The sequence below is a fragment of the Gekko japonicus genome, unplaced genomic scaffold, assembly GCF_001447785.1.
Source record: "Gekko japonicus isolate JY-2015 unplaced genomic scaffold, Gekko_japonicus_V1.1 scaffold834, whole genome shotgun sequence".
NCBI lineage: Eukaryota > Metazoa > Chordata > Lepidosauria > Squamata > Gekkonidae > Gekko > Gekko japonicus.
The window spans coordinates 655,159-679,500 of NW_015165855.1; the positions used below are offsets into that span (position 1 = coordinate 655,159).

Below are 24,342 nucleotides of genomic sequence, written 5' to 3' on the forward strand. Positions count from 1 at the left end.
CTATACATAGTTCCTCAGAAGTTATTTCCACTGATTCAGTGGAATGAAGGAATTCCCCCCAAAGTCCAATGTCAAAAGTCTATTCAAATACTTAAGTTTTGCAAAACTTTGACGATGGTGAAATTTTCTTTGAACTCTGTGTTTGACCGGTTTACATGGATTGCTGTGAGTTCAATACCCAATTTACAAGCCTCAATGGTGAGATGATTTTAAAAAAACAAGTTGCCAGGATAATATCAGTGGTAGAAAAAGCAATCAAACCTTATAATTACAGAAAGGTGCATGTCCACATGTGTGTATTACGCGCTGTTAAGTTGTTTCCAAATGAATTAATGACCTCCAAAAGTCCCTATCAATAACAGGCTTCTTCAGGTCCTGCAAACTGAAGGCTGTGGCTTCCTTTACTGAGTTGATCCATCTAATGTTAGGTATTCCTCAGATAAGTTCTCTTTTTTATAAGGTGTTTGTCTCTACAAGTTATGATCCATTAAGTGACACAATGAATGCTACAGTTTCTGAAAGTAAGATTCCTAAACCATGAAAGGATACTTCAGATACATTTATCCTGAAACCCAATCAAGTTCTGCACCATGCAAGTTGATATCAGCCTATTTCACTTGTAACTATAAACTTTTGCAGCAGTTTAGTTGGGAACAAGACTAAGGTCTACTCAGAAGTAAGTCTCATGTTATTCAATAGAGAATACTCCCAGGAAAGTGCCCTTATGAATGCAGCCATACAGTACTGAGAGAACAGGGATTTTATTCAGGGTTGGAATTTGCTCCCAAGAAAGTGTTGTTAGAATTGAACTGTAATCCTCATTGAAAAGACCTGAGTAAGATTCTGACTAGACCTGCTTAGAATAGCTCTTTTAGTCAATACTACTAGAAAGATAGTTAATTTTATTTATACTTTCCATTTAATATCCCGCTCTAATCCCATAGTTGGGGTCTCTGAGCGGCTTACAAGTTTTTTCTGGTGCTAATCACCATTTTTGTCCCTAGCTAAGGCCACAATGTATGTAAGGGGATGGGATAGCCTACCAGCACCCCCTCTGTGGTGACATATGATGTTTCTTCCTTGTCGGGTCGGCACGGTTCGGTCGGACGGGATTCTGGCTGTTGGCGGGGATGTTTTTTCTTTCCCGGCGTTCGGAGGTGGTGTGCTCTTCTCTTGACGCGCCGCTTTGCCTGTTCCCAGCCCGGCTATGTCCTTTCCGGCTCCGCTGGGCTGGTGCTCGGGATCTGCGCACGCTCCTTCATCTTCTTTTTTTCGGCAGCCGTCGGTGTAGTTCTTTCCGCCACCAGGGATCGCTCGTCGCACCTCCCGATCGCGCTCGCTTGCCGCCGCTGCACCACGCCGCCACTTCCGTCCGCGCCAGGATTCTTGCCGCCGCCGTCATCATCGCCGCCATTGCCGCCGCCATTGCCGCCATCTTCAGTCAGCCACACAGGGTGCCCCCCACCCTCTAAGGGTGGGTACCCATTTACCTACTTGCAATTAAATTGCTTTCGAGACCGCTGGGTAGGCGGGAGCTGGGGCGAAGGTCGAGAGCTCACCTTGACCACGGTGGTACTCGAACAGCCATAGTGGCTGCTCAGTGATGTTATAGTGCAGGCATTTAACTGCCTGCGCCACCGCCCCCTGCTTATGATACTAATGGGAAAAGCTAAATGCTAGTTTCACAAATACTGATGCAGAAAAAAGGCCTTAGATTATATAGAATGGGACTTTGTAATTCAAACAGGCTGTTACAAAGAGAAAGGATTGGTTTAGAGAATTGGGTAAATGATGCTAATGGATAAGCTCACAACACACAAGCATATGTGGGAAAGAAACCACTGGTCTCAAAATAGATTAAGAAAAGGTGTCCTTTGTACAATTCAATAAATGAAGGATGAAGAGTTAAAATGTATATGGTTAGATATGTTATTTTCTTTCCCCCCCTTGTATAATGGCTATATGGGTGTATTTGTGTGTTGTGTAATTTGTATTATTCTGTATTTTGTAATTTTTTAAAAGTTGCACAAGCTATTCTCAAAATTACTGATGTAGAAAAAAGCCATAGATTGTGTAGAATGGGATTTTCTATTTCAAGCACTTACTGCTTTTGACTTTGGGCCAGCCATACAATAACAAATAAAATCAATACATTTTGACCTAACGTCAATAAGCAAACCAATGAAATTCCTCTTAATTCAGAGCAAAGCTAACAAGGGTGTTGTGCCCCCTACAGTCTTAAAACTTGATTTCCTTTCTGATATCAATTACTGAATTATTAATAGAATTAGAGATTGTTCAGTGTATGCCTTTCATATCAGAATGAATTCAAAAGGGTACAAAAGTCTACTTTGGAAATGAGTCAGATTCTCCTCTCTAGCCTGATATACTCCAGTATTGCGGTTGAGATACGTTTACTTTGACTGAAATATCAATGTGGCTTAGAAAATTTCTCATGGATGTTTTGAGTACATCATTATTATTGTCTTTTCTTAGCCTTTGAGTTACATGGAGATTGTCATGTAAATCTTAAATTATCAATAAAATTGCAAGCTAAAGCAAAAAAAAAGTGCATAGTATCCTAAATTCTAACCAATTTATTCTGGCATAAACTTTCATAAGCCCATGCAGCACCCACACACCAGGCCAGCATGCAAAGCCCCTTCCACTATTTCTTTCCTGGGGAGTGCCAGCTGCAGCCCGGAAACACTAGTGCCTGACAGAAGGAAAAAAATGCTTTTTTGGGGGGGGGGGGGTTGTTGCAAACTTAGACCAAAAGGTCAAATAACATAACATATGGCAGTAGGGTGTGCCACAAAATTGAAAAATAAATATGAATACAGCATCCATCCAATGCAGATTTGACTAAACCGTAACTAGACACCACAGGTGATGACACAGTAGTAGCAATGTAATTTTATTGTGTAAGCAATGACTGTCACAAGGATAATTTAACATAGTTGTATAAAGTGAAATGTAAGTATTTGAAGAAGTAAACACTAGGTATAAACACCATAATCATGATTAATAAGAATTTACATTGCTGTCACAATCCACAGTGTGGACCTTTAAAAAGCTCTTCTTTTAAAAAGTGAAGTGCATATTAAAAAGTTACTACTTTAATTGAGTTTTTATCAGAAATTAGATGGATAAAGTTCTGTGGTGCTGACTGTGATGAAACATGTGAAGTCCGTTTCTCTTTTTCCTTTAAACCACCTATCCGGAATAGGAAATGAGGCACATTAAGGCCTTTCTGATTGCAGGCAGCGCTGAAGTAAGGGCAGATGAAATCGCCACAAATCTATGCAGGACATAGGGAGAAATGGGACAGGCCAGCAACCTATCCAGGGTAGGGGTGGTCCAGCTACAGACAGCCCTGCCCAGAGCTGCAATGCCTGCTGGCCTTGGTCGGAGCTGGGGGCAGAGTTGGGCAGCGGAGTGCATGCTCCTTCCAGATTTGGGGGGCTGCGAATTCAGGAGGGGGTGTCACCCTTTAGACCCCACATTAGCTATGGCCCTGCGTATCTCCCCCTTTACCCTGTCTGTGCATTGATGAAGCCAGAAGCAGCCAATCAGGATACTCTGAACATCAAACAGTTTAATTGCTTAGTATTTCTTCATATACCTAAAGTTCCTGGGAAATTATTGCTCAAATACTCTCTAAAGTGGAAGAAGGTAAAGCCATAACAGTTTTTTTTCTAGGCATAATATTAAAAGATCTTAAATAGACAGATGTAGGTATTCTATCTATCTATCTATCTATCTATCTATCTATCTATCTATCTATCTATCTACAATAATCTTCAATATAGAATCTTAAATATAAAAAGCTACAATGACTTAAATATAAAGTACTTTTCTCCCTTTCAGGGCACACATCAGAAGGCCAACTGTATTTACAGTGCAAGAACAAACGTAATACTAGTACTAGTAGTACAAGCAACAATTTCTATAAACCACTTTTTCTACCTTTTATTTCCTCTCCTTTCCTTCCCCACCACAATCAATACCTTCTTGCCTTTAATCTTTTCCAGTCTCTCAAGGTTCATTATTAAACTATCAATAAAAATCTAAACAAATACCTGTATACATACAGACACACACAGAGAGATATAGACATAGACATTGACCAAAACTTCAATACAATTTTTAGGAGAATTGATCCTAGGTGGAGACTTTAATGTGGTATCTGAAAATGAGATGGAACACTCCAGAGCTGGGGAAAACGTTTTTCAAAAAATCTTTATGGTGATCATTTAAACAATCTAAAAAGTTCTTTAAACTAGAGAATGTATGGATATATGATAGAGGATATATGGAAGAATTTACATTGAAAGGAGAAGGGTTTTACCTTTTTCTGACTTCGATAAAAGATTATTTTTAATATCCAGGCCATTATATCAATATGTATAATTCTATGGATATTGGTTCTATAATATACCCAGATCATGCACTGATTTCTTTAAAACTTGAATTTTACAAGAATGTAATAATTAATTGGAGAGTGGATAACTTGTTTTTTTAAAAGACTTTTAAAAAGATGGTTAATGAGGTTAGGGTTCTTTAGTTTGGATAAACAATGACTAAGGGGTGACATGGGATAGAGAAGGTAGAGAAAGAAGTACTTTTCTCCCTTTCTCACAATACAAGAATTCATGGGCAGTCAATGAAACTGATGAACAGTAGGTTTAAAACAGATAAAAGGAAGTACTTCTTCACTCAAAGATTAATTAACATGTGGAATTCACTGCCACAGGAAGTGTTGACAGCTACAAGTATAGACAGTTTCAGGAGGGGATTAGATAAACATATGGAGCAGAGGTCCATCAGTGGCTATTAGCCGTAAGGTATAGATAGAACTGTCTGAGGCAGTGATGCTCTGTATTCTTGTTACTCAGGGGGCAACACTGGGAGGACTTTTGGAGTCTGGCCCCACTGGTGGACCTCCTGATGACACCTGGTTGTTGGCCACTGTGTGACACAGAGTGTTGGACTGGATGTGCCATTGGCCTGATCCAACATGGCTCCTCTTAAGTCCTTATGTTCTAATGAATTGTGGATGAATTAAAATTATTTTTTGAAATAAATTTGCTAAATGAGGTAACCAAAGGCTTTGTGCTGATTTCCACCAGTTCCCCCATCAGGATTTATAAGAGCCCTGGAAAAAGTTGCCAGTATTCAGTACCAACAAATATCATCACAAACAAGCCTTCAAAGATGGTATAAAGGGTATCAACTTTCAAAAATCATTGGCATAAAGCCTGTGGTGTGTGTTTCCCCTACTATTCAACTTAGTTCCAATGATCCCACAGCAATACGAATGTTATCTATCAATACTAACTGATCCACAATATTGCCATGTGTTTACACTGGCTTTTGTTCTTTTCTACATAGATTCTGTTCTTACCCTGCTAACCTGACTGAAACATTGGCTTGCATGATTTTCCATTGTAGATTTTATGTATGCTTGGATTTACTGGAACCTGTGTTGGTTGATAAAAAAAAACCACTGTTCTCTGAGCAGAAGATTCTCAAAATCTTCCTGGCAGGGGCTGACCAAAAAATGAATGTTTCTGTTTGCTGTAATGTTTCTGTTTGCTGTAATGAAAATATGGGCCATGTTTACCTGTATATAATCTACTTAGATTCTAGCCTTTATACTATTAGTTATTTTAAGATTAATGATGTATGCTGAGATTTTTGGCAGGTAATCAATTCTATAAAAGAGTTTTTTCCCCTGCTTCTGAATGGCCTTTGGGCCATAATAAAACCTGAACTAAACTACTAGTTATCTCATAACCTCATGTATCTAGATCATCCAGATCCATAGAACCTAAACAGATTATTGGCCCTTGAGAATATGCCCATTGCTGTACAGTAACTGGTATGCTAATGAATCATAGTTCTATTTAAATTAGGAAGACCTTTTAGGAGCAGCAAGTATGGTTGCAACAAACTGCATTCAAACAAGCAGTACTCATTAAATTGCTCATGAGGCAAACCCATCCAAAACTTACCTTCTCCATATTCTCTGTTTTACCATCCAAATTGTTTTCTCCATTCAGCATCAGGGAAATATCAGAGTTTACATTACAGAGGATATTCTCTGCTATTTGGACAGTGGGCTGCAGGAAAGTTAACTCGTTTCTCCTAGATTCAGAAGACAAGCAGACCTGGTATGAATATGGCAAAGTCCCATCCTCATAATTGGGAGGGAAAATGTTGGCAGTCTTTGCATCAGGAATAAAGCACTGAAGAAAGGTTGGATTCCTTGACTGTCGGAGTTTCATTGTAATGGTCAGTGTTACAGTCACAAGGAATAGGAAGGACACCAAGGTCAAGGCCAGAACCAAATAAAACTGGAGATCAGACTGATAGTCTGAATCACTGGGTTGAGTGTCCATTTCTGGAAGCGCCTCCTGGAAGTTCTCAGCAAAGACGAGGTTCAGAGTCACGGTTGCTGAGAGAGGAGACTGTCCGTTATCCTTCACCATAATGACCAGCCTCTGCTTCACAGCTTCCCTCTCCAGTAATGCTCGGGCTGTTTTGATCTCTCCTGTGTGAGACCCAATGGGCTCGGTGGCCTGCAGCAGGTGGAAAGAGAGCCAGGCATTGTGTCCAGAGTCATCATCCACTGCCACCACTTTCATCACCAGATAACCAGATTCAGCTGACCGAGGCACCATCTCAAACAAAGATGAACTTTCAGTCCCTTGGGAAGGATAGAGGATCTGTGGAGTGTTATCATTCATATCCAGAATACATACTCTCATTGTGGTACTGCTATTGAGGGATGGGGAGCCTCCATCTTGGGCCTGCACCTGAATCTGAAACTCCCTGAATTGCTCATAGTCGAAGGAGCGCTGTGCATAAATGGTGCCAGTCTCAGAATTAATAGAGAGGTAGGAGGAGAGAGGCAGGTCCTCAATGTTGCTCTTGAGGATGGAGTAAGTGATTTGTGCATTGCGATCTTCATCTGGGTCAGAGGCCTTGACAGTGAAAATGGAGGATCCGGATGGGTTGTTCTCTGGCACATAGGCAGTATAGCAAGACTTTTCAAAGGCTGGAGGGTTATCATTGATATCCGAGATCTGTAGAGAGATGGTTTTGTATGCGGAGAGAGATGGGATTCCCTTGTCTGTGGCTATGATTGTAATGTTATACTCTGGAATCTTTTCTCTGTCAAGATAGCTATCTGTAAGAAGTTTGAAATAATTATCTGATGATGAAAGAATCTGAAAAGGCACAATATCTCTCAGTTGGCAAGTGACGTCCCCATTTTCCCCAGAATCCTTGTCATGAACCTTCAGCAAAGCAATAACAGTTCCAGGCATGGAGTCTTCAGGAATTGGACTGGATACAGAAGTAAGAACTACTTCTGGAGGATTGTCATTCAGGTCTAAAACCTCAATCTCCAGCTTGCAATGTGTCACCAAACCACCCCCATCAGTGGCCTGTATTATCCCCATGTAACTTTGCCTTTCTTCAAAATCAATACTCTCTGTAAGTGTAATTGTTCCATCGTGTGGATCCAGGTTGAATTTCTGTTTGCTACTGAAAGTGTAAGTGATTTCAGCATTTGATCCTTCATCATTGTCAGATGCTTTAACTTGAGCTATGGAAGTTCCTCTGGGTGTATCCTCCTTCAGGCTTACTTTGTAAGTTTCCTGGTCAAAAACAGGTGGATTATCATTGATGTCAGTAACAGTAACATGTATGTTTGCTATCCCGGATCTTATTGGATCTCCCCCATCCAGAGCCGTAAAGACCAAGTGGAGTGCATGTTCTTTTTCCCTATCCAGTTGTTTCTGCAATACTAATTCTGCATATTTGCCTCCATCCTTGCTCTCTTTAACTTCTAGTTTGAAATAAGGAGTTGGGCTCAAGTGATAGTTCTGAAGAGAATTGACTCCAATGTCCTTGTCTTCGGCATTTCCAAGGACAAACAGAGCCCCCGGCAGACTTGATTCACTCACTTTAAGTTCAATATTTTCTTTCTGGAAATGTGGGGCATTATCGTTAATGTCTTTGATCAAAACTTGTATGTGAAATACATTCAAAGGGCTGTGAACCACAGCTTCTAATTTTAGGACACAAGAGGGTGATTTCCCACAGATTTCTTCTCTGTCTATCCTGTCATTCACATACAGGTTGCCATTTTGCTCATTAAGAGTAAAATACTGCTTTTCTGAAGAGATACCAAGCTTGCGTTTTGATAGCTCTTTAGCATCCAATCCCAAATCTTTTGCAAGATTCCCCACAAGCGAACCCTTTTCTGTTTCCTCCAAAATTGAATAGTGAATCGGCTGAGACAGCACTCGACAGAACAATGACAAGAATATGAACTGAAAGAGTACTTGCCTCTTTATCTCCCTCGTCGTCTTTGCATTTCTATTTTCCATCACCCTCATTTCATTCATTGCCTTTCCTGGGATTTCCCCCCTCAGATTTTCAAGTACCCAAATTCTTAGCAGTAAGATGTTAGCAGTGCAGTCATTTGCTGATCCTTAGGAAATGAAGAAAATTCCCTTTTTGATCTGCTTTCAAAACAAAGCTGCCTTTCCGATCAGATAAAAAGGACCCAGTTGCAGGAGCCGTAAATGTGTTCCAGTAATGCTCCCCTGTTGTCCAACAGTGACACCACGAGTCCACATGAAGAACTGCATGGTGATAATTTTTCTTATATGTCTACAAAGCAATTGGGAGGATTATTCAAAATATGTATCTGTGCCTTCTTTTCCCGGATGCATTTCAGTGCTGTTTCCTCAGCAGGCTACTTTACTGCTTGCTTATTTTACTCCTTATAATAAGTCCTCCTAATATTATAAAGGCCAGACTGGCCCAAGCTTTCCAGAGCTTGGAAACTAAGCAGGACTGGCCATTGTTATTATTGGGCTGGGGCACCACCCAGGAAAGGAGCTGCGGTGGCTCAAGTGGTTAAGACGCTGAACTGCAGGCTGTGGAAGGTCAGTAGTTCAGCAGTTCGAGACCCAGGTGCCGCATGACGGAGTGAGCTCCCATCTCTAGTTCCAGCTCCTGCCAACCTAGCAGTTCGAAAGCAAGAAATTGCAAGTAGATAAATAGGGAAGGTGGGAAGGTCACAGTGTTCCATGCGCCTTGGTGTTTAGTCATGCCAGCCACATGACCACAGAAACATCTTCGGACAGCGCTGGCTCTTCGGCTTTGAAACGGAGAGGAGCACCGCAACCCTAGAGTCGGATTCGACTGGCTTTCGAGCAAGGGAACCTTTATCTTTACCTTACCACCCAGGAAGACCTGGGTTGTTATGCTGAGGAGGGTGATGGCAAACCAGCTCTGTTCATCTCTTGACTTGAAAGCCCCACTTGACAGCCCTTATTTTTAAGATTATGACTCGCTTCTAGTGTCTTCATTTTATACTGCAGATCACTGCATTCTTTCTCTCTTTAGATCTGTTTAAGATTAAGTTCTGAATAAAAATTAGACATAAAAGTGATATCATATACAATTTCTACTTTTAAGTTTCTACTGATAAATTTAACCCCATAAGCTTCAAATTATGGGTCCTTTTCAGTCCGTTTTTAAAATATATGTCTTGCACCACAATGAATTTTTGGTGTGGAGAAGAGTACATGAACACTAAAACCCTCCCCTCCATTGCCTATTTTAGTCTGGAGATCAATATATCTATATACACATGCACACACATATCTGTCTTGCGTGAGTAACCAAAGCTGTTATCAAATGAGCTGTGGCATTTTGTACCAACTGAAGTTTCCAGGTTGCCTTCAAAAGCAGCCCCACATAGAGCACATTACAGAAGTCCTCCCAGATGCTATAGAAACGTGGATTGGAGTATCTAAGTCAACTGAGCCTAAAAGAGCAGAAAACTTCCTAACTGGATATAAAAGACAAAGCACTCCTAGGAACTGTGCCAACTTGACCTTCAAGGAACAAATCCAGGTCCAGACTTTTAAACTAATGTAGATAAATCAGCCCATAAAATCAGCTTTTTGCCCATAACTTCAAATCCATCCATAAGAGCAACTTTCCCACCACCAGCATCCCTACCCCGTCTTGTCTAGATTAAATTTTAGATGGCTTCCCTTCATCATTCAGCCATGGTTTTGAAGCTCTGGGCCATGACAAGACTCACATCATAGTTTAGTTGAAGACAAATATATCTGGATAATGTATCCGTGTCATAAATGTATTTATTACAAAAAAATCTGGACACACACGACTAAAATAGAAGATTCATTTTTGGAAACGTTGGTAAATAATCTGGAGACGACGCTGTACCTTGGTTTATAAATTCTATTAAGTTGTGTATCATATTGTAATGCTTCAGAGCACAATACATGTACAGCAATTCTTATAAGTTGTATGACTGTTGATTGCGGGTCAGACTAACACGACTGTTGACCTTATATTTGTTTATCTATAAATGTATTTATTTACATTATCTATAAATGTATTTATTTACATTTATTTACATTATAGTCTGCCTTTGTCACAGAGACTCAAGGCGGACTACACATACTGAGCCAGTACAATCACAAAAATGGGACATTCAATAACCAATGCATTAGAATTTTAGAAGTCTGGAACCACCAGAAAAAACTGAAGTATAGCATAAGTATTAACATACAGAAGTTACATAAATAGGATCCTACTTACAATAAGATAAATACAACAGTATAGCCCACAGTCCTTTATCATTTATCCAAGCAAGTTTCTAAAACCATTTTGTGTAGCGTAACTCTATTACCTGCGCAGATATTGAACAGCACAGCAGTTCTCTTACAAAGGAAATTCAAAGGGAGATTAGAAAGAGAGACTGCTGAATTGCAACTGCTAACGAAACTCAAGAGAATGCATCCTCCTGGACTAAGTCAAGGCCTAGGTTTCCTGTCTCATTACCAATGCTGATTTCTCCACTCCCACTATCCCTCTGCATACCACACCTAATTCAATCACACCTGCTATTGTCATTTGCCTGCCAACGTCATCCAGCATCTGAAATCACTCCACTCTCCAAGATATAGGACAGGTGGACTCACATTCTAGCTGTATCTGAAAAAATGACTCACGAAATCTCATACCCCGTCACAAATTTTGTTACTTTTTAAGGTGCCATTGGACTCTTGCTCTTTTCTACAGCACAGGTGATAGCATGGATCCTAGAGTATTCTACAGAAGAGTCTCCAGGCTGAGGATCTGAAACACCCAGTGGAATCACTCTGCTACTCGTGTGACATTAAAGATCCAAATCATCACAGAATGGATCACATCATACATCAAACACATCACACATCAAACTATTGCTCCAAATAGTTGAACAAGATAGCATAATCAACAGTTATCAAAATTGACTGATTAATTCAAAAAAACCCACAAGGATTCATTACTGTCCGTTTGTACCCATAGATCAGGGGATAGGCAATCTTTCCATCCCAGGTGCTGAAAAAAATGTAACATGACTGTAACTGGACAAGTTTCAGCTGATAAAATGCTGCCTTCATTTCTATAGAACATTCAGTAAACTCCAGTTCACACAACAATAAGGGGGAGTGTGTGTGCCTGCGTGTTTGGGTGTATGTGTGTCCTTCTCCCACACCATGCACAGAAGACAACATGGGGAACAGGCATTCAATGTGGAGACCTGGTCCTATGAAGACACAATTATCCACTTGTTTTGAGAGAGAAGAATCATGCAGATCAGACCACCATGTGCATGGACCTCTCTGTGGAATATCTGGGGCACACAGTTTTTAAAGTGGGAGGTAGAGGAGCAAGTGCCTACTCACAATCGAATAATTACTTTGATATTTGGCAATAAGGATCAGATTACTGGGTGATAACGAGAATATAAACATGAAGGCAGTTAGTGGAAGTGTGTGTGTGGGGGGAGCCTAGTATGTGAGAAGTCATTGTAAGGTAAATCCTGATAATTAAATTCACCGAATGTATTAGCCTACAGGTTTTCTTTACCAGCCTGCTTTACCATATAACTTACCAAAATTAAAGTGCACATTGATAGATTGGGGGGGGGGGATCAAACCATAATCTGTCACTGAATTAGAAATGCATTTGTGGGCTAGATTGCCTCAGGTTGGTGACTAATTCTAATTCTCCATATGGGAAATCTAACATCAGTCAGAAAGTTTGTAGAATGTGCACTCAATTGAGATAATATTCTTTATTGTTCATAATTTATTATTCAGATATGGTAGTTATGTTTTTAGTCTTATGTTCATATTTATACTGATTTTTTTTTTTAAATAAGAGTGTTACCTCAACTGAGTACCCATTCCTGCAGGCTAAACTGCTACAATCCTAACATAGATTTAGCACCTCACAAAGTTAGAGGATGTTTACATACCCAACATAAAAAGGAATAACCTTTTTTTTAAGTCCCCCTTTGAATATCCAGTGACAAGTCAAAGAAAATAGAGCCCAAGAAATGCAAAAGGAATGAAGAAAAGGCTAGATAAAGACATAATAATGAGATCATTTTGCTAATCACCAAAGAGCAAAGACTGATGGGAAATAGTGATTGAAATTAACACATATGAGAGAAAAAAATGAAAATCTTGTGAAACAATTTTTTTAGCTCACCTGGATTATGATCAGATCCCCACTATTCAAATTTAAATCCTCAGCAGCTTGGATAGGATCTTTTACTTCACCAGTCAACGGATTAGTCAGAGTATCAGAATTATTTGTCTTGGAAATGTTGAACTGGCTTTTCCTAGAGTCTGCAGTGAGAGAAACCTCTTGGCAATAGGAGTGAAGAAAGGCTCGGACTCCATCAATCCCCACAAACTGTGAGACAGGAACACCACTGAAATTCATACTCCCTGAATGACACAGCTGAGAAGTTCTCCACCTGTGCAACCTGATGGCCAGTAAAACAAGGAGGAAGGTGAAAAACAAGCAGGAGACAAAAGCCACAGCAACCACCAGGTAGAAGGTGAGGTCCGACTGGGGGTCTGCAGGAGCTGAGATGCTGCTAATATCAGAGAGGCTTTCAGGGATGCTGTCGGCCAGCACCACAGTGACCGTGACTGAGGCAGACAGAGGGGGCTGCCCACTGTCCTTCACTAAAACCACCAGGCTTTGCTTGAGAGCATCCTTGTCCAGAAAGAAACGGGCTGTCCTGATCTCCCCAGTGTGGAGTCCTATGGAGAAGAGCCCTGGCTCTGTGGCCTTGAGTAGCTGATAGGAGAGCCAGGCATTCTGCCCAGAGTCTCGATCCACTGCCACCACTTTAGTGACCAGGTATCCAGGCTCAGAAGAGTGGGGGGCCAACTCTATCCCTGTGGAACCATCAGTGGGAGGGGAAGGGTATAAGATTTCTGGAGCATTGTCATTCTGATCAAGGATGAAGACAGTCACTGAGACATTGGAGCTGAGTGGTGGGGAGCCTCCATCTTGGGCCCTGATTAGGAACGGAATCTCCCGGAATTCTTCATAATCAAAGGAATTCAGTGCATAGACTTCCCCTGATTCAGAATTAATAGATAAGTAAGAAGAGGGAGGGGGGATTTTCATGACTCCTTCCACGATGGAATATGTTATTCTGGCATTTTCTTCCCAGTCGGGGTCGCTGGCTTTTAAAGCGAAGATCAAAGCTCCTCTCAGATTATTTTCTATGACATAAAATGTATAGCTTGATTCTGTAAAGAGGGGTGGGTTGTCATTTGTGTCTAACACCTGGAGTGAAATAACAGTAGATGTAAGGAGTGGTGGAGTCCCGTGATCAGTAGCTGTAACAGTAATATTATAAGATGGTACCTGTTCCCTGTCAAGAGCTCTGTCTGTCACTAAGGAGTAAAAACTGTCTATTGATTTCTTCAGTTGGAAAGGGAAGTTGTTGGGAATGAAGCATTTAATTTCCCCACTGAGTCCTGAATCTCTATCTTGTACGTTTAAGATAGCAATAACTGTTCCAGCTGGTGAGTTCTCAGGGATTGAACTGATTACAAAGGTCACTGCTAATTCTGGTGCGTTATCATTCAGATCTATAACAGAGACCACAACTTTTGATGTGTCACTCAGCCCTCCCCCGTCAGTGGCCTGTACCTCAAGTTGGTATAAGGATGACGCTTCGTAGTCCAGGGTCTCTTTTAGGATTATTTCTCCTGTTGTGGAATTCAGCAGAAAATTTTTGGAATACTTATCTGTGATTTTTTGAAAGGAGTATTTGATCTCTCTGTTGATTCCCTCATCCTGATCGGTAGCTCGTACCGTACAGACTGTAGACCCTTTAGGAATATTCTCCATGACACTTGCTTCATAGATTGACTGGTTGAAAACTGGTGCATTGTCATTTGCATCTAGAACTATAACTTGGATTTGAGCACTGCCGGATCTTACTGGATCGCCCCCATCGGTAGCTGTGAGGATGAGGTCATGAACTGCTTGTTCCTCCCTGTCCAGATTTTTTTCCAACACCAGCTCTGCATGCTTAATGCCATTTTCTTCCATTTGCACATCCAAAGAAAAATGGCTGCTGCCTGAAAGTCGGTAGTTCTGTATTGAATTTATACCCAGATCTGGATCTTGAGCTTTGGGGAGAAGAAGTCGGTCTCCAAGGGTAGCAGTCTCACTGATTTTCAATTTCCATTCCATTGGCATGAATTGGGGAGCATTATCATTTATATCTGTAATTTCCACCTCAACTCCAAGAAGCTCTAATTTGCTTTCAATAATAAGCTGAAACTTTAGGATGCATTTCTCTACCTCGCCACAGATTTCCTCTCGGTCTATTCTCTCAGAGGTTTGCAAATGGCCATTGTGGATATTGAAAGCAAAATACTGAATCCTACCTATAGTGGGGACAATGCGGAGTCCATGGTTGGGAAGTCGTCTCCTGTCCATTCCCAGATCTTTTGCAACATCCCCCACGAAAGATCCTTTCTGCATCTCCTCTGGAATGGAATAGCGGATCTGTGCAGAAACTGCCTTCCAAACATATACCATAAGAAGGCATTGCAGGATTTCTCCTTTGTAGCTCCACAAATTCTGAGTTTTTGGCATTCTCCTTAAGCACGATAATAGCACAAATGATTTTCTTGGCTCCACAAATCTTGCATTCAAATGTTTCCTAAGCAAATGCCCCTCTGTTTCACAGTGCGTCTTCTCAGCTTTTTCTGCTGGTTGGGGAAAAAAATAGCAGAGCTGGTCTGCTGGATATTTCAGTTCTCTTCGTTATTGGTGAGCAGCGACACCATGAGGCTTAAACGGAAACTTGAAAAATCTCATTTGGAATACTGAACACATGTTTGCTACTATGAAATTCTAATTTTGCTTATTTAGAATATACCTTCTTTGTACCCATGAACCAAAAATAAAAATGTCAAGCAAGCAACATCACCAGACTGATAAAAAAAAATCAGCTTTAGATGTTTCCCAGCATAGAAAGTGGAAATGTTATTGCATATATATCTGGAAAATTTATTTAGCCTTCTGCAGCTATTTGCAAAGAACACAGCAGACATGCTCCTTTCCCTTCTGTATCTTCATTTTTTAAACTCCCAAATCAGTGGTCTTTCTGTTAACCTAGGAATACTGAATACTACAGCCCTTTAAAATGCATATGAATGAGCATGCGACAATCAAATATCTGGTGGGTTATTATGAATTATTACACACAACTCAGCTCTTCTCAGCTCGTTTTCACTTGCATCTCTCTTCTGCTTTCTCTCTCTTGCTTCGGCAGATCCCACCTCCTTCATTTCCTCATGAAACTCTCACCTCCCACATATGCTCTGACTTCCTCTGATTATGCACAGATCTATTTCTCTCAGTAAAGTCTTCCATATCAGTCAAAGCTACCTGGGAACTGTTTATTCAAGATACAGCTCCATGCAGGGCTATTTTTGGGCAGGAACACACAGGAACGGAGTTCCGTCTGGCTCCCAAGTTGGCCACACCCAGCAGGAACATTAGCATAATAGGCCACACCCAGCAGCAGAAACTCATTAGGATTGGCTACATTAGAGGTGTGTGGCCTAACATGCAAAGGAGTTCCTGCTACAAAAAAGCCCTGGGTTTTGACAACAAACAAGGTAAACAGAATAACAAGCAAAAGGTGGGTGTGGCTGGATAACCACGCTTCTGGTAACACGGGGGTGTGGCCTATAATGCCGATGAGCTGTGCTGTCAGGGGTGTGGCCTAATATGCTAATAAGTTTCTGCTGTTGGGTGTGGCCTATTATGCTAATGAGTTCCTGCTGGGCTTTTTCCACAAAAAAAGCCCCGGCTCCATGCAACTGAGCACAGTGTATGAATGGTGCACTATGAGGGGTGGATGGGTCACTTGGTTATCATGTGATCTGCCCCACCTCTGCTTTGCATCGTTCACATACAGCCCTCAGTTGTATGGAATGACCTGGGGAAAGAGCTGCTTTCCGTGAAGCTGCATGCCTGCAGTCCTCATTACTTGGGGACTCTGTTTTTGTTTTCCTCCCACCCACGATCCCATTTGCTCTGGTTCTCCTTCTTCAGCTCCCATGTAATGGCCAGTCTTGGTTCCTAGTTTGAAAATAGGGTGGCCATACACTTTCAGTCATAGTGGTAACCAGGGGTCATTTCGCAGAAAAATAGGTGCAGGAGCTCATTAGCATAACTTATTTGCATATGCCACACCCCCTGACATCACCGGAAGTGTGTCAGAAGGCAACATTCACTGCTCAGGCTCCACTGGACTGTTCTGGAGGGGTATTGGGGGGGGGGTAATGTACAGATCTGTCCTGGCAGAGGAGGGAGAGCTTGTACCTGAATAAAACCTGGTCTTAAAGGTGCCACTGGACTGTTTTGGACGGGGGGGGGGGGCTCTGCAACTTACCTGGCTGATTCTTGCTCTGACTGAGGGCTGCTGGGAGCAGAGGGTGGGGCTTGTTGCGTGTGCCTGCCCCCTGGGCTCTTTACTGCTGAAGCTCCGCTCCTGTGCGCTCCTGCAGGAAATGACCCCTGGTGGTAACCGATTCAAGGAACTAAGAAAGCAAAGTGCCAGATTTATACCTTTGGCCATCCTTGGGTCAGCGGATATTAGTGCTGGTACATAGATACCTCAGATCCTTGTTCTGAAGCAACAGACGTACCTGATACTGAGGGCGTCAAGAAATCACTGTCTTTACCACACCACTGCATTCTAGGATCAAAAGTTTGAACCTTTCATGTCTACACCAAGGAACTAATTAGCTCACCTGTTCCCCAGACATTGCTGGATTCTTGCTATATTTCAGTACGAATAGAACCTAGAGCTTAGTGACTCAAAACGAACCCATGGAACTCAGGCCACAGAAATATTAACTGAAGGCTAATTGGCTAATTGTCTTTGAAACAAAGGTATTGAAAGGTCTTCCAAAGCTCTGGTGCAATGAGAAGGCCCTGCCAGTTCAGCCTCTCTGTAAGATATTGGTTGCAGCAGGTCCTTTTCAACAGGTCTTAAATCCTGAGGTGGGCAATCAAATGGGAGCAGGGGCTCCTGACATGTGTAGGTCAGGATGCCATTTTCCAGGTGGTAGCTGGAGACCTCCTGGAATTACTGCTGGTGTCCAGGTTACAGAGATCAATTCCCCTGGAGAAAATGGTTGCTTTGGAAGGTGGAGTCTACAGCAGGGGTGTCAAACATGCAACCCGGGGGCCAGATCAGGCCCCCAGAGGGCTTCCATCAGGCCCGCAGAGGAACTGGCCATCTCCTGCTTCCAGTTCTGCTGCTGCTGCTGCATCATAGCTTGCTTCACCAGACTCTCTTAACCACTCAGCCATTTCATGTTTTAATCTGGGCCCTAGACTCAGAACTCTGAACATGAGATTTCTGTGGTGAATGTCAATAAATCCAAAGCACTTTTACAGCTTACAGAGCTAATGTTTTAAGCATGTCTTTAAGTTAAAAAAAACAACCTTTGTGTTTGCATCCTTTATAAAGTTTATATCTCCGCTACCTGGCATTACCTTTTATGACACACGTGGCCCGGCCCAACGAGGTCTCATTTATGTCAGATCCGGCCCTCATAATAAATGAGTTTGACACCCCTGGTCTACAGCATTATACCTCACTCTCCCCAAACCCTGCCCTCCCCAGGCTCCATCCCCAAAATCTCCATGATTTTCCCAACCTAATGCTGGCAGCCCTATATGCAAGACCCAGATCGCATGTAGTTTTAAAGGCCAAAGCCAACACTTTGAATTTCACCTAGAGACAAAGCGATATCCAGGACAGCTGTTCAAGAACTGGAGTTACATGAGGCTGGATCCCACACATCTGCCGCACTAATGGCGGTGCCTTCCTCCAGTTCCAGCTGATTTCTGCATCAGAGAAGGGGCACGCACACACACAACAAATGAGCTGCTGTTAGTGGGGTGGATCTCGAAGGGTTCAGCCCATGGTTTTGTCAAATGCCACCAAACTATGACACTTTACACTAGCTGAAGGTTTTGGAATGTCTTCATAGAGTACATCATCATAATCTAGAGGTCCCTAGGACATGGACCTTAGTGACTGAAAGACATGGTCTTCCAGAAAAGGGTAGACCTACCAAATGACTTCAAGCAGAAAGATGGACCCCTGCCCCATAGGAGTTAAGCAGAATCTAGAATGCCCCTCTGCCTAGTGTGAACTTGGTCCATCAAAGAGAGTGTAATCCTGCTCAGGACAGAGCTTTTGCCTTCTAACCAATTTGCCAAGAACCCGTCTAACATCAATTCTGTCTTATCTGAACTGAGCTTGAGTTTATTCACACATCTGCTCCATAACTGAGCTCAGAGATGCCACCCAGGTGACATAACAAGCCCTACCAGCTGAGGCAGTATCTGACCAGGTGACCCACAGATCCAACACAGCTTCACCTGGCTCTATAAAACCTCAGCATCGGGCCTGCTCTTCATTCTAAACAATTTGCCTCCTACCAAATTTAGCTTCTGCTTCTTTCCTTAGATTACCTGCTGCTTTGAGAACCTGATCTTTGCCTGACTTCGCCATGCTACTTGCCTCTGGGTCCTACCTGGCTTACAGCTCCCCTCCCCTCTAGAGGATTAGCAAATTTATCGTTTGGGATGCTGATGACCAGAAAATGAAATAATTGGCTAGGGCCATCATGCCTCGTGGTATAGCAAATTGCAAATGACTTGCTCAGTCTCCACTTGAAACTCATTCCTGGATATTGATTCTTTAGATGAGATGGCGGGAAATCTGTGAATGACTCTTCCATGGAGCCCCAACTTGGAATGAGGTCAACAGGTGTGCCAGGAGGGCTGTAACTAGGGCTGCCAAACTCCTAGTGACACCTGGAAATCTCCCACCATTACACTTGATCTCCAGATGACCAAGATCAGTTCCCCTGGAGAAAATGGCTGCTTTGGAAGGATGACTCTGTGGCATTATACCCTACTGAGATCTGTCCCCTTCCCAAACCCCACCTTCCCCAGGCTCCCCACCCCATATCTCCAGGTATTTCCCAACCCAGAACTGGCAACCCTACTGTAACCCATTCCCCGCCTTCCCCCATGTATCATTTTTACAAGTTTTATCTTGTCTTCTTCCAAGGAGCTCAAAGCATTGTACATGGTACTCTACTCCTTTATTTTAATCTGACAACAATCCTGTGAGATTAAGTTATGCTGAGAGACAATATATGTCCCAAGCAATGCTCCCTATAAGCTGTGGAGTCTTGTGAGCAAAAATTCTAATTTGTGAGCTAATGGCATTAAGGTTATGAGCAAGCGACTTGACTACTGCATAAATTAGTGTGCTTTGGAGCCATCCTTCCTGAGCCAAGACAAAAATGTGTGAGCCGGAAGCTAAAAAACTGTGAGCTAGCTCACACTAACTCATCTTATAGGGAACACTGGTCCCAAGATGACTGAGTGACCTCAATGCCCGTGTTGGAATTTGGATTTCCTTATTCCTATCCCAACTCTTTAAGCACTATATACCACACTTTTTATTTGCTCGTGGAATAAACAGCAGCTCTAGAAGTCTTACTTTACGAAATTAGCCCAGGAAAAAGGGTTAGTACCTTGTACACCACAGCCCCAAATCCAAATTGTCCACCGTAACTTCTATTTCTACAAAAGGCAGATATGTTCATGGATTTTGTTAGGTCATTCGCTAATTACAGAACTCCGGGAGCATGCAGGTAGTACACATGAGGTAAGTCTACCTCCTGAAAGAAACACTGTCCCTAAGTCATTCAAGGTCCAAAAACTCATTTCCTATGTGAGACACAAATCGTTATTTCATTTATTCACTTGAAGTGTTTTTATCCTGCCAGGCTGGTCAATTCAAGCTCATAGGCTGGCTAACTGACCAAGAAATGAAACAATATATAAAAATTACTACAACAGTATAACTGAAATTACACCATCTACATACATTTTACTTTGGCTCTGCTTAGCTGACTCACTGAGTCCATTGTGATCTCTAAGGCAAAATTGTCCCTACATCCCTGTTTGTGAGATTTCTATCCCTTCGATCTTTTGTCTCTTGGTGGAAGAATCTTTGGAGTCTTCAACATAAAAAGTAATAAACAGCACATCTAATGCCATGCCCTGCTGTCAGACATTGGATGTTAACATTTTTAGAGACAGAAAGAAGAATATGGACAAAGCAATAGCTACAGTACCAGCAAAGATTTGCAAATAACTAGAAAACAAAGGCAGATAAAGAAACACCCTTGAAATCAGAGTACATGCCCATACCATGAAAGAAAACCTCATGAATGTAAAATTCTTATCTTACCTGGACTATGATCAGATCTCCACTACTCAAATTAGAATCATCATCAGCTTTGATATGATCACTAGTCAACTGATTTTTCAGAGTATTGGAATAGTTTGCCTTGGAAATGTTGAACTGGCTTTTCCTGGAGTCTGTGGTGAGAGAAACCTCTTGGCAATAGGAGTGAAGAAATGCTCGGACTCCATCAATCCCCACAAACTGTGAAACAGGGACTCCACTGAAATTCATACTCCCGGAATCACAAAACTGAGAATTCCTCCATCTGCGAAGTCTGAGTGCCAGTAAAACAAGAAGGGAGGTGAAAAACAAGCAGGAGACAAAAGCCACAGCAACCACCAGGTAGAAGGTGAGGTCTGACTGGGGGTCTGAAGGAGTTGAGATGCTGCTAATATCAGAGAGGCTTTCAGGGATGCTGTCGGCCAGCACCACAGTGACCGTGACTGAGGCAGACAGAGGGGACTGCCCATTGTCCTTCACTAAAACCACCAGGCTTTGCTTGAGAGCATCCTTGTCCAGAAAGAAACGGGCCGTCCTGATCTCTCCAGTGTGGAGTCCTATGGAGAAGAGCCCTGGCTCTGTGGCCTTGAGTAGCTGATAGGAGAGCCATCCATTCTGGCCAGAGTCTGCATCTACTGCCACCACCTTAGTGACCAGGTAGCCAGGCTCAGAGGAGCGAGGGGCCAGCTCTATCCCAGTGGAACCATCAGTGGGAGGGGAAGGGTACAAAATTTCTGGGGCATTGTCATTCTGATCCAGAATGAAGAGAGTCACTGAAATATTGGAGCTGAGTGATGGAGATCCACCATCTTGTGCCCGGACCAGGAAGTTAATTTCTCGGAACTCTTCGTAATCAAAAGAACTCACAGCATAAATAATTCCAGTTTCAGAATTAATGGACAGGAAGGAAGAGAGGGCAAAATCACCCATCTGACCTTTTATAATGGAATACTTTATCCTGGAGTTCTCTTCCGAATCTGGATCATCTGCCTTGAGTGAGAAGACAGAAGCACCTCTTTGGTTATTCTCCATGAGGTAGAAGATATAGGATGATTGGGGGAAGAGGGGAGGATTGTCATTTGTGTCTAAAATTTGTAGTGGAATGATTACGGTAGTAGAAAGGGAGGGTGTCCCATGGTCTTTGGCTGTGATCGTAATGTTGTATGCTTCCATCTGTTCCCTGTCAAGGGCATCAACTGTCACCAAACTGTAGAAGTTACCAATAGATTTTTTCAGCTGAAAAGGGAGATTTTGGGAAATTAAACATGTGACTTCACCATTAATTCCTGAATCTTGATCTTCTACATTTAAAATAGCAACAACAGTTCCAGTGGGTGAGTTCTCATTGATGGAGTTTGTGTGAAAGGAAACTGCTAATTCAGGGGCATTATCATTCAGATCTGTTACTGTGATCTCAACTTTTGCTCTGTCAAACAGTCCTCCATAGTCCTCAGCATGCACCTCCAATTCATAAAAGGATGATACCTCAAAGTCAATATCCCCCATGACTGTTATTGTACCAGTTGTTGAGTTTAAAAGAAACATTTGTGAGTCCTTCTTGGTGGCTTTTTTGAAGAAGTATTTCAGCTCTCCATTGATGCCTTCATCCAGATCAACAGCTCTAACTCTACAGACTGTGGTCTCCTTGGGAATATTCTCCTCTATGCTCACTGCATAGAGTGGTTGACTGAAGACTGGTGCATTGTCATTCGCATCTAAAACAACAACTTTGATTTGAGCAGTGCCAGTCCTAACTGGATCACCACCATCAGTAGCTGTGAGGACTAGTTCATACATTGATTGCTCTTCCCTGTCGAGATTTTTTTCCAGCACCAGCTCAACATGCCTGGCACCATTTTCGCTCATTTTCACATCCAGAGAAAAATGGCTGCTCCCTGTGAGCTGGTAGCTCTGCACAGAATTCATGCCAAGATCTTGATCTTGAGCCTCAGGGAGAGGAAACAGGGACCCTTGAATAGACATTTCATTGATTTTCAGTTCTTGTTCCCCAGGAGGGAACTGAGGAGCATTGTCATTTATATCTGTAATTTCCACTTCAACTCCATACAGTTTTCTTTTACTTTCAACAATAACCTGAAAGTTTAAGATGCATTTCTCTGCCTGTCCACAGATTGCTTCTCTGTCTATTCTCTCAGAGGTCTGTAAATGACCATTGTTGGAATTCAAAGAAAAATACTGAACCTTACCTATAGCAGGTATAATGCGGAGTCCATGATCTGAAAGTTGCTTCCCTTCTGTTCCTAGATCCTTTGCAATATTCCCCACAAAAGATCCTTTCTGCATCTCCTCTGGAATAGAGTAGTGGATTTGTGCATAAGCTGCCTTCCAGGCATATACCATAAGAAAGCATTGCAGGATCCCCTCCTTATAGCTCCATAACCTCTGCTTTTCTTCCATGCTCCAGTAGATCAGTGAGTCCCAGTTCTGGTTCAAAAGATCTTATTTTTTTCCGTAAGCAAAACGTACCTCCGTTCCCCTTCTTATGGCAGGACCCCACTCATTCTCTCAGTTATTTTGAGTATAGGAACAGCAATGCTGCAATGACTTGGATAGCTCATTTCGTTCCTTATTGGTGAACAGCGACACCAAGGGGCTCAACCAAAAACAGCATCTGCTGATTTTGAAAAACTGAAGGCATGTTTTCCAGAGGCTAAATTTTCAACTACATTTTGTCTGATATGCAAAAAAATTGTCTATATAAATAGAAAATATGGCTGAAAGTCTTATGTTTACTCATCTTCCTTCTACGTGAGAAAGTCATTCATTAAGAGTTCTGGAGGCTATTTATTCTAGTCAAATACTCTTTGGTTTTTGTTTTTAAAATAAGTTTATTAGAATGTCCAACATAATAAAAGATTCCCCCCCCCTTTGTTGCCTATTAAATGTTGTTACTACAGTACTTTTAACATTAAATAACCACATGTATAAGAAAGTATACCTGCGTACATAATAGTTGATATGTGTTTCAAAAATAAAATTCCAGAATGACTAACGTTGTTGAGGTGGCCAGGCTACACTTACTGTTTCCATAAGGAAAGGACTTCATGGTTTAAAGGATTTATTTGTTGTGTTTTTATCCTGCTGTCCCTCCAAGGAGCCCAGAGTGGTGCACGTGGAGTTCCCCTCCTCCATTTTTTTAATCCTCACAACAACCCTGCGAGGTAGGTGGTTTTTAACATGCGGGGGCAGCAGCAAGTGTAGTGACGGGGGAATAGCTGAGGCTATTTATTAAATTATTTATAAACATTTGTACCCCACCTTCCCTTGTGGTTCATGGCAGCTTACAATAATAGTTTTATATTTATATTTATACATTCGATTTATTTACCGCTCTGACCCCGAAGGGTCTCTGAGCGGTTAACAGGTAGTTTCAAATACATTTTTCCCTAACTAAGGCCACATAGTATACAGGGGTGGGGCTGCCTACTGGCACCCAGGTGGCAGGGCTGTTGTTCTCCGGCTCCGGCATTCTTCCTCCAGGTGGTCTTCGGGGTTGGCATCCCATCTCCGGTGTCCAGGGGCAGGGGCAGGTCCTCCAGCTTTGGCGGTCTCTTCGGCGCGCGGTGTTTAAAAACACTTCCAGTTAAAACCAG

At 42.2% G+C, this 24,342-nt stretch overlaps 3 protein-coding genes across 3 annotated transcripts; all 3 read right to left on the reverse strand.

Annotated features, from left to right (window-relative positions):
- Window positions 1-1,739: 1,739 nt before the first annotated feature.
- Window positions 1,740-8,420, reverse strand: LOC107110378 (protocadherin gamma-B4-like). The gene is made up of 2 exons (XM_015411154.1): window positions 6,018-8,420; window positions 1,740-1,748 (listed from the first exon to the last, which is right to left on the reverse strand). Exons 1-2 carry the CDS (start codon window positions 8,418-8,420, stop codon window positions 1,740-1,742), a joined length of 2,412 nt encoding a protein of 803 aa, XP_015266640.1.
- A 4,171-nt stretch (window positions 8,421-12,591) lies between these two features.
- LOC107110392 (protocadherin gamma-A6-like) lies at window positions 12,592-15,024 on the reverse strand. Its single transcript, XM_015411169.1, has one exon. It carries the CDS (start codon window positions 15,022-15,024, stop codon window positions 12,592-12,594), a length of 2,433 nt encoding a protein of 810 aa, XP_015266655.1.
- A 5,698-nt stretch (window positions 15,025-20,722) lies between these two features.
- LOC107110379 (protocadherin gamma-A6-like) lies at window positions 20,723-23,146 on the reverse strand. The gene has a single exon (XM_015411155.1). It carries the CDS (start codon window positions 23,144-23,146, stop codon window positions 20,723-20,725), a length of 2,424 nt encoding a protein of 807 aa, XP_015266641.1.
- Window positions 23,147-24,342: the final 1,196 nt, after the last annotated feature.